The sequence below is a fragment of the Pongo pygmaeus genome, chromosome 7, assembly GCF_028885625.2.
Source record: "Pongo pygmaeus isolate AG05252 chromosome 7, NHGRI_mPonPyg2-v2.0_pri, whole genome shotgun sequence".
In the NCBI taxonomy this organism is placed as follows: Eukaryota; Metazoa; Chordata; class Mammalia; order Primates; family Hominidae; genus Pongo; species Pongo pygmaeus.
This window is the reverse complement of record NC_072380.2, coordinates 38187304-38198131: the sequence shown is the minus strand read 5'-3', so window position 1 is coordinate 38198131 and position 10828 is coordinate 38187304. Positions and strand designations below refer to the sequence as shown.

The window sequence follows — 10828 nt, the reverse complement described above, 5'->3', positions numbered from 1 at the left end:
AGGCCAACAGACTAAAAAAATAGTCATTAAAAGTGATGGTCTTTAAGAATTTGATGGGCCAGGTGCCGTGGCTCATGCCTGTAATCCTAGCACTTTGGGAGGCCGAGGTGGGTGGATCACTTGAGGTCAGGAGTTCGAGACAAGCCTGGCCAACATGGTGAAACCCTGTCTCTTCTAAAAATACAAAAATTAGCTGGGTGTGGTGGTGTGCGCCTGTAATCCCAGCTACTCAGGAGGCAGAGGCAGGAGAATCGCTTGAACCCGAGAGGCGGAGGTTGCACTAAGCTGAGATCGCACCACTGCACTCCAGCCTGGGTGACAGAGCGAGATTGTGGCTCAAAAAACAAACAAACTACAACAAAAAAGAATTTGGAGGCCAGGCTTAATGGCTAATGTCTAATCCCAGCATTTTGGGACTTGGAGGCAAGAGGATCACTTGAGCCCAGGAGTTTGAGACAGCCTGGGCAACATAGTAAAACCCCATCTCTCCCAAAAATTAGAAAAATTAGCTGGGCCTGACGGTGCATACATATAGTCCTAGCTATTCCAGAGGCTGAGGCCTGATCCTGGGAAGTTTGAGGCTGCAGTGAGCCTTGGTCGCACCACGGCACTGTAGCCTGGGCGACAGAGTGACATCCTGTCTCAAATAATAACAATAATAATAATAATTTGTAATGAATGATGCAGTGAACACTTGCTGACTGTCTTCCCAGAATCCCTTCTCCCCTCTCCCATTCCTAAGAGCACCTGGAATCTCAGGGGGAATCTTTCTTGGCTGGCACCACCCTAGGCTCTAGGTGGTTGGTTTAAACTGATCGAGTATTCCATTCTCAGCCACGTTAAGATTAGGAATGGGCGAGGGACTCAACTGAAGCCAAGGAGAAACAACAAAGGGGCCCAGGGAATTCAGGAAAGGAAAAGTAAACGTTTTATAAAGGAAAAATTTTAAATATCAGGACCCCTCCAAACTTTTTTTTTTTTTGAGACAGAGTCTTGCTCTGTCACCGAGGCTGGAGTGCACTGGTGCTATCTGGGCTTACTGCAACTTCTGTCTCCCAGGTTCAAGCGATTGTCCTGCCTCAGCCTCCCTAGTAGCTGGGATTACAGGCACCTGCCACCACACCCAGCTTTTTTTGCATTTTTAGTAGAGATGGGGTTTCACCATATTGGCCAGGCTGGTCTCAAACTCCTGACCTCAAGTGATCTGCCCACCTCTGCCTCCCAAAATACTGGGATTACAGGTGTGAGCCACTGTGCCTGGCCTAATTTTTGTATTTTGGTAGAGACAGGATCTCAAGTGCTTGTAATCCTAGCAGATGGGGAGGCTGAGGTGGGAGGATCACTTAAGGCCAGGAGTTTGAGACCAGCCTAGGCAACATAGCAAGATCCTACCTTTGCAAAAAATTTAAAAAAAAAAAAAGGGCTTCAGAGAATTCTATTGCATGGATATCATTATTAATTTAAACATTCCTTCAGCAATTGGTATTTGGTTTATTTGCAAACAAAGCTGACATGTAGATTCCTTAAGTGTGTATTGTTTCGCTCAGGTGCTGCATCCTATCCATCATCCACTTTTTTTTTTTTTTTTGAGATGGAGTTTCGCTCTTGTCATCCAGGCTGGAGTGCAATGGCTCAATCTCGGCTCACTGCAACCTCCGCCTCCCTGGTTCAAGCTGTTCTCCTGCCTCAGCCTCCTGAGTAGCTGGGATTACAGGCACAGGCCATCACACCCAGCTAATTTTTGCATTTTTAGTAGAGATGGGGTTTCACCACGTTGGCCAGACTGGTCTCAAACTCATGACCTCAGGTGATCTGCCTGCCTCAGCCACCCAAAGTGTTGGGATTACAGGCATTAGACACTGTGCCTGGCCCCATCCACTTTTGTTCTCACACCCAGAGTCAGCCAGAGAACCAGCCTGAAGCATCCAGGACAGCAGAGCCAAGGGGATGCCAGAGAATGAAGCTGGGGCCCTGATGATAACTGTGTCCCTCTGGACTGAACTTCGACTGGAGTCAGATGTACCCTGGCCCTCCCAGTTAGGTGCCAATACTTTCTCTCTCTTGCTCAAGCTGGTTTGGACTAGGTCTTTTTAAAATTACCTGCAGCATAAAATGTTCTCACTGGCACACAATAAAATCCTCACAGCTGAAATGTTAAGTGAAGAAAGTATGATGAAAATGACACATAAATGTTGATAGCAATTACCTTAAAATATAAATGTCAAAGAACAGAAACTGGATGGAGGTGCACCCGGACTGAGGTTATGGATTGGTCGTAGGGAATTTGTGTGCTTCATTATAATTTTTTGATGCTTTTGAGTTTTCTACAATAATATGGACTACTTTCATAATCATTTGCCTCAAAACAGGTTCCCTGGAAGCATAGCCTGAGACAGGAGTTCCGGGGCATGTGACTTAGGGAAGGAGTGCCCTTCAGGAAGAACCTGGAAGGGAGTGAAGGAAGCAGGATTGTGAAGGGGAAGGAACCAAGCAAGGATGTGGTCAAGTCTAGGCTTCGCCTGGTTGGGGAATGGGCCCTGAAGTGTAGATTGAGCCACAGAGGTGAACCGAGACAAGGGGGCTGGACTTTTTCCTTTTTCTTTTTTCTTTTTTTTGTGACAGAGTCTCGCTCTATCACCCAGGCTAGAGTGCAGTGGGGAGGTCTCGGCTCAATGCGACCTCTGCCTCCCTTGTTCAAGCAATTCTCCTGTCTCAGCCTCCCTCCCTACAGGCGCCCGCCACCATGCCAGGCTAATTTTTTTTTTGTATTTTTAGTAGAGATGGGGTTTCACCCTGTTAGCCAGCATGGTCTCAATCTCCTGTCCTTGTGATCTGCCTGTCTTGGCCTTCCAAAGTGCTGGGATTACAGGCATGAACCACCGTGCCCGGCCTTTTTTTTTTTCTTTTAAAGACAGGATCTCACTCTGTCAACCAGGCTGGAGTGCAGTGCCATGATCATAGCTCACTGCAGCACCACCACGCCCAGCTAATTTTAAAACTTTTTGTGGAGTGGGTGGGGGGGTCTCTCTATGTTGCTCAGGCTGGTCTTGAACTCCTGGGCTCAAGTGATCCTCCCGCCTCAGTCTCCCAAAGCGCTAGGATTGCAGGTGTGAGCCACCATGCTTGGCTGTGGCTGACCCTTTGTATGCCTAAATCAGGCAGTCATTGGCTACCCCTGTCAGTGGGGGTGAAACCTCCAGGTGGTTTCTAGGCTAGCTGACTCCTGCCAGCCAAGCACAATTCTCCAGAGAACATAGGCATATAAGTCTTGTCCACCAGCGAAGAAGCAGCTGGGGCTGGGCACATTGGTGATGAAGGCCTTCTGGGTGAGACATCAACAGTGTTTGCAACAATCATTTAAAGAGTTATTTAACATCAGGCTGGGTGTGGTGGCTCATGCCTGTAATCCTAACACTTTGGGAGTCTGAGGTAGGCAGATTACTTGAGGTCAGGAGTTTGAGACCAGTCTGGCCAACGTGGTGAAACCCTGTCTCTACTAAAAATACAAAAAAAAGCCAGATGCAGGGACCCACGCTTGTAATCCCAGCACTTTGGGAGGCCCAGGTGGGCAGATCACCTGAGGTCTGGAGTTTGAGACCAGCCTGACCAACATGGAGAAACCCTCCTCTCTACTAAAAATACAAAATTAGCTGGGTGTGGTGGTGCATGCCTATAATCCCAGCTACTCGAGAGGCTGAGGCAGGAGAATCTCTTGAACCTGGGAGGCAGAGGTTGCAGTGAGCCGAGATCACACCACTGCACTCCAGTGTGGGCAGCAAGAGCGATATTCCGTCTCAAAAAAAAAAAAAAAAAAGAGTCATTAAACATCAAAAGGAGAAGAAAGCAAGCAATATGCAGACTGATTCTATAGAGGCTGGTTCTTTTCTCCTCTTGGCCTCTGCTGTCTATACTCACTAGCTGGCTATCATTGAAACTTAACAAATGGCCAGGTGTGGTGGCTCATGCCTGTAATCCCAGCAGTTTGAGAGGCCAAGGCAGGCGGATCACCTGAGGCAAGGAGTTCGAGACTAGCGACAAAGCAAGACTCCATCTCAAAAAAAAAAAAAAAACAAAAAAAGAAAGAAAAAGAAACTTAACAAATGTATGGAGAAGTCTTGGCTCTAGATAACTGAGAGAAATAGGACTGGCTTAGTGAGTTGCCAATTATATTCTAATAATAGGATTCTTTATTAAAACAACTGTGGAAGAAAACAGTGTTTGCTTTTTATTCCTTTTGAAATCTGGGGCATTTTGCAAAATGGAAATTAACACCTCGACTTGCATTGGTGTGTGATCTGGGGTTTTCGCTTCTGCAGGAGAAGCCCTACCTGGCTTATTGGCTGCCTGCCTTGCCCTGTGTCTTTTTTTTTTTTTTTTAATTTGTATAAATGTGTGAAGCACAAGTGTAATTTTGTTAGATGCATACATCACATAGTGGTGAAGTCAGGGCTTTTAGGGTATCCATAACCCCAATAATGTACATTGTATCTGTTAAGTAATCTCCCATTATCCTTGCCCCGTCGTCTAAGGAGTGGGCTTGTTACTTTGGATTGAGCCACCTGGGGCTAGAGAAGAGAAGGCATTGAGTGAGGGAAACACGGGCTTGGGAATTCCGGAGATTGTTATCCTGCCCTGCCCGCTGTCTGAGGGGATTCTCCTCAAGTACCCTGGAATGTTCCCGTGGCCCCTGTGGATCGCCACCACAAAGATCATGAGGTTCTGTTGCTCTGGCAACCTGTTGTCCAGCACCTCTGCATTGGGGCTGCCAAGGTTCCAGGAAGAGGCAGGACTGCCCGGCCCAGCCTTGGAGGAAGACTTCTGGGCAGAAGCGGAACACAGGAGCAGAGACACACAGCCTTGGCTCCAGTTTCATCTCAGTTATGCCCACCCTTTCAGTGTTCATGGATGTGCCCCTCGCCCACAAGCTAGAGGGCAGCTTGTTAAAGACCTACAAACAAGATGATTACCCGAACAAGATATTCTTAGCCTATAGAGGTAGATGCCTAGCAGTTCTGAAGTATAAGACTTAAGTGATGGTAACTGCCTCTAGGAGGACAGTGTTCCCTGCTGCAGGGGGAGGGGTGCAGCCCAAGCTTCTGTGGGTGGAGAGATCTTTTCTTGTTAACAGAATTGCCCAGTGGGGAAAAGTGCAGATAAGGTCCCAGGTCATTCCATGCTCTCTGGCATTCTCTGGGGGCTTCTAGGGATTTGGTGAGAACTATGTCCTCTTCCACAACTCTATGCTTGGGGTCCTGCATGGCTATCCCACACGTCTTCAGATTCTTACCTCCTCTCTCTCTCTTTCTCTTTCTCTTCCTGTTCTTGAACCAAGAATGTTTCTCCAGATTGAGCCTTCTGCTATGCAACTGGGGCTCACCACTGTGAAAGTCAGGGTTACCTTTATTTAGCTTCATCTACATATAACTCTCATTTTGCACATATATATATATATATATATATATTTTTTTTTTTTTGAGACAGGGCCTCACTCTGTTGCCCAGGCTGAAGTGCAGTGGCAAGATCTCAGTCACTGCCACCTTTGCCTCCTGGGCTCAAACCATCCTCCTGCCTCAGCCTCCTGAGTAGCTGGGACTACAGGCGCTGGCCACCATGTCTGGCTGTTTTGTATTTTTTTGTAGAGACAGGGTTTCATCATGTTGCCCAGGCTGGTCTTGAACTCCTGAACTCAAGTGATCCACCCACCTTAGCCTCCCAAAGTGCTGGGATTACAGGCTTGAGCCACCGCTCCCGGACTTGTATAATTTTTAACCTTTAAAATGGCATAGGTTTCAGTTGTCTTTTTTAAAAAGACCAAAATAGTACACATTCACTAACAGCATATTCTTTTCATCAAGGAGAAAAGAAAAGGGAAAGTTGTATTTTCACAGGCACCTTCCCACAGCCCGATGGAGTCCAAGACAGACTTGTTTGTGGGCTGTCTGCAGAGCTCAGCCCTGGGGGCCCAAACCAGGCATCTGGAGCTCCCTCTGTGGTTTTCCTCACAGTCTGCATGACAAATGAAGGCCATCCCTGGGTTTCTCTCGTGGTGCAGAAGACTCGACTACAGGTTTCACAGGATCCCTCCCTGAATTATGAGTACTTGCCCACCATGGGCCTGAAATCATTCATCCAGGCCTCTCTAGCACTCCTCTTTGGAAAGCACAGCCAAGCCATTGTGGAGAACAGGGTGAGAAGGCGGGCCCTTCCCTGGCTCATTCTGACACAGAGAGTGGGGATCTGGGTCTGCACAACCTTAAACCTGAAAGGGACCTTGGAGGGCCCCCTGGTATTGATAAAAGAGATACCTGAGGCTCAGAGAGTCCACAAGTCCTTAGCCATCGAGTCAGGATCGGAATCCCAGTCCAGTGGTATTCCCACCTGCTCACACTGCTGATTTGAAAGCTCTTTCAAGACAGGAATGATCTGAATTGGAGGTGGTGTTAGTATTCCCATTACTGTTTTATTTTTTAACCTATTATATATATTTTTTGAGAGAGTCTCACTCTGTCACCCAGGCTAGAGTGAAGTGGTGCCATCTCGACTCACTGCAACCTCCGCCTCCCAGGTTCAAGCAATTCTGGTGCTGCATCCTCCTGAGTAACTGGAATCACAGGCGTGTGCCACCACGCCTAGCTAATTTTTGTATTTTTTGTAGAGACAGGGTTTCACCATGTTGGCCAGGCTGGTCTCAAGCTCCTGGCCTCAGGGGATTCCCTGCCTCGTCCTCCCAAAGTGCTGGGATTACAGGCATGAGCTACTGCACCTAGCCTCCATTACTGTTTTAGAGTGTTATTTCTGTCTATTTCTTTTGATTTTTTAATGTTTATTTACTTATTATTTTTTTGAGACAGAGTCTCACTCTGTCACCCAGACTCGAGTGCAGTGGCCTGATCTCTGCTCACTGCAACTTCCGCCTCCCGGGTTCAAGTGATTCTCCTGCCTCAGCCTCTTGAGTAGCTGGAATTACAGGCGCCCACCACCGCATCCAGCTAATTTTTGTATTTTTAGTAGACACGGGGTTTCACCATGTTGGCCATGACCTCGAGTGATCCACCAACCCCAGCCTCCCAAAGTGCTGGAATTATAGGTGTGAGCCACCATGCCTGGCCTATTTCTGTCTATTTCTTGCTGGCAGGTAGGGGGTGTACACACTGTTGGTGACAGTGGTGCCTTCCAGCTTGGTGTCCAGTTTCTCATAGCTTGGCATAAGGATGCTCGTATAGTTTACATCATCTCTTCTCAAAAAGGTTAGTCTTACCCAAGATGAGGAGAACAGCAAATCCCTGTCCCTTGTTCCTAATCCTCACCCCATTTGCCATCTTCACTATTATCCCTCATTCTCTGTCACGAGCAAAATGGCAGACAAGCCAAGCTATTTATGTCCTTTTCCTGTTAATGTCCCACCTTCAGCCAGTGACTCTCCGCCCCACACTCCAGTACCTCTGTCTCCGTCTCTCTGTTTCCCATGTACCAGCTAGTGGGGGGCTCTGTTCCTACAGAACTGCATGGACTCATCTTCCAGGACATGGGCTTTACAGTTTATGAATACTCCATCTGGGACCCCAAGAAGCTATGCATGGACCCCGACATACTCCTCAATGTGGTGGAGGTAGAGGGGCCCCGCTCAAAAACTCCTCCCCAGAGCTAACTTACAGCCTAATGTTCCTCTCCTCCCCACACCTCTTAAGTCATCCAAGACCTTTTCCAGGTTTGAATTTGCCCAGCCCTTCAATGGTAACTAACATGGAAGAGCACTTCATCCCCAAATACCCTGGGGCCGCCACTCCTGGGTGGGGGTGAAACCTGATGAGGCCGTCTGTACCTGCAGCAGATCCCACATGGCTGTGTCCTTGTGATGGGGAACATTATCGACTGCAAGTTGACACCAAGTGGGTGGGCAAAGTTGATGTCCATGATAAAGGTAAACCCAATCTCCTGCCCGACCTTCCTGTCTTTGACTCTGCTCTCTCCTCCATCCGTCTCATTCTTTTTTTGTTCTCCTTTTTCCTACAGAGCAAGCAGATATTCCCATTTTTTGATATTCCCTGTCAAGGTTTATACACCAGTGACTTGGAAGAAGATACTAGAATCTTACAATACTTTGTGTCTCAAGGCTTTGAGTTCTTCTGCAGCCAGTCTCTGTCCAAGAATTTTGGCATTTATGGTATGGTACAGGCAGAAGCAGGGAGGGTCTGTTGCTGAAGTGGTGCTGCGCTCACAGCACAGTGATGTTTTTGATATCTCATCCTCGGGAGGGAGCCAAGGACTCCAGGGAGAGCACTATAGAAGGAGAAGTGGGGAGCACTGAGCTAGAATTTGGTTCTGTTACTAAATCTAGTAACAGAAACCAACCCAGCTCGGCTTGGATCATTTCACCCCCTCAGGCCTCTGTTTCCTCAACTACAAGATGAGAGGGTGGGGCTGGCATGGTGGGTGACACCTGTAATCCCAGTTGGCACCTCCTAATCCCTCCTTTGGGAGGTCGAGGTTAGGTGATCACTTGAGGCCAGGAATTCAAGACCAGCCTGGGCAACACACCGAGACCCTGTCTCTACAAACAATTAAAAAAATTAGTCGGGCATGGTGGTACACACCAGTAGTCCTACTTACCCGGGGGGCTGAGGCAGGAGGACTGCTTAAGCCTAGGAGGTAGAGATTGCAATGAGCTATGATTCCACCATTGCACTCTAGCCTGGGCAACAGAGAGAGATGGTCACTTTAAAAAAATAAAAATAAAAAAGGAAAGGAAAGGAAAAAACAGGAGAGTAGAACTTAGTGATCTTTCAAATTCCTTCCTCCTTTAAGACTCTGACTTATGGGTACTTTTGCTGGAAGGAGAGCCTCTGGCAACTTTCCAGAGCCTGAATATCACCCTGGCTGGGCTGCAATGAGGGCCTTGTTGTTCAACCCTTTCTTCTGTAAGGTTGGAGGTTGAGATCTAGGTAAAGGCCTTGGGAGTGGAGGAAGGGGCTGAGGCTGAGGCTGTCTTCCCAACACTGCAGATGAAGGAGTGGGGATCCTAGTGGTGGTGGCAGTCAACAACCAGCAGCTGCTGTGTGTCCTCTCCCAGCTGGAAGGATTAGCCCAGGCCCTGTGGCTAAACCCCCCCAACACGGGTGCACGCATCATCACCTCCATCCTCAGCAACCCTGCTCTGCTGGGAGAATGGTAAGGGTGAGGGCTGGAGCAGGAAGGGATGGAAGAGGCCCTGGGTGCCTGCAGACCTGCTGATCTACAGGATTCAGCAGAGTGCTTCTCTCCTGCCCATGTGGCCTTTTTACTCTATTCATTCATCAACATTTACTAAGGACCTGATGTGTACCAATGGCGGTGACTATGCCAAGGGTTGCCTTAGGGGACAGAGTGATAGGACATTTGTTTTGCACCCAGGCCAATGAGTTATATGAACTCTTCCAGATTGCTTGGGGAAAATAGAGAGCATCAGGGGCTTGCAACTCTGGGAGCCTCCCTGGCTTGCTTAAATTAATATGGGATCAAACCTCCCTCCCACTCATAATCATCCCAGAGCCTCTGGCACTCTGTTGGAGACCTTTGAAGGTAAGAAGAGTGGACCGGCAATGAGGGAGGTTTGAGGGCAAGGGGGACCTCACACCCTCCTTTCTCATTGTCCTTCCTTGGTAGGAAGCAGAGTCTAAAAGAAGTTGTAGAGAACATCATGCTTACCAAGGAAAAAGTGAAGGAGAAACTCCGGCTCCTGGGAACCCCTGGGTCCTGGGGTCACATCACTGAGCAGAGTGGGACCCATGGCTATCTTGGACTCAACTGTAAGGGTCTAGGGTGCTGGTGTCCCCACTTTCTGACCTTTGGCCTGTATTTGAGCATTAAACTTCATTGACTAGGTGACCAGTTCCTAGCTTCACTCCAGATTTTGATTCTGTCTTCTGGAAAATGGGCTGCTTTAAAGACACTTCTGGACCCCCAGAAGTACCGACACTCCCTATCCTTCATAAACTAGCCTGGGTGCCCAGTGCAGTGGCTCATGCCTGTAATCCCAACACTTTGGGAGGCTGAGGCGGGTGGGTCACCTGAGGTCAGGAGTTAGAGACCAGCCTGGCCAACATGGTGAAACCCCGTCTCTACTAAAAAAAAAAAATAGAAAAATTAGCCGGGCATGGTGGTGCATCCTGTAATCATGGCTACTTGGGAGGCTAAGGCAGGAGAATCGCTTGAACCTGGGAGGCGAAGGTTGCAGTGAGCCAAGATTGCACCATTGAACTCCAGCCTGGGCAACAAGAGCAAAACTCCACCTCAATCAATCAATCAATCAATAAAAAATGAGAAAATAAACCAGCCTGGGCTAGAGGAGAATTCGAGATGGCCAGTCTCGGGATCTGAGACCTTGTCATGATTTTAGCCCAGCAGGTGGAATACCTGGTCAGGAAGAAGCACATCTACATCCCCAAGAACGGTCAGATTAACTTCAGCTGCATCAATGCCAACAACATAAATTACATCACTGAGGGCATCAATGAGGCTGTCCTCCTCGCAGAGAGCTCAGAGATGTGTCTTCCAAAGGAAAAAAAAACCCTGATTGGAATAAAACTTTAGTCTTTGCAAAAATCTTGTGCTGATTATTCATTACTACAATTCATTTCTTTGCTTATTTATGAAGCAGTGGTCTGGCCTCAGTACAGAGAAAGAGAGAGAGAGAGAAAGGCCCAGAGGGGAAGGGTGTATCTACCTTCATTGGCCATCTCATATTTATTGAGCACCTACTACGTTAAGGCCCTGAGCTGGCCGTGAAAGGGAGTACAAAAAACAGGTACAAACTAGCCTGTTTTCTCCAGACACTTACAGTCTAGTTGGG

General features: G+C 48.0%; 1 protein-coding gene across 2 annotated transcripts; it reads left to right on the top strand.

The window, feature by feature from the left end:
• Positions 1-4743: 4743 nt before the first annotated feature.
• GOT1L1 (glutamic-oxaloacetic transaminase 1 like 1) lies at positions 4744-10581 on the top strand. Of its 2 annotated transcripts, none has more exons than XM_054498593.2 (9): positions 4744-4995; positions 6006-6187; positions 7136-7247; positions 7500-7609; positions 7829-7921; positions 8014-8164; positions 9003-9168; positions 9643-9785; positions 10376-10581. In XM_054498593.2, the coding sequence occupies exons 1-9, from the start codon at positions 4881-4883 to the stop codon at positions 10567-10569; spliced, it is 1266 nt and encodes a 421-aa protein (XP_054354568.1). In that variant the 5' UTR covers positions 4744-4880; the 3' UTR covers positions 10570-10581. The 2 variants fall into 2 exon arrangements, with proteins under 2 accessions (XP_054354568.1, XP_054354569.1); XM_054498594.2 differs by having other exon boundaries at positions 7832-7921; positions 10376-10576.
• The last annotated feature ends 247 nt before the right edge of the window (positions 10582-10828 follow it).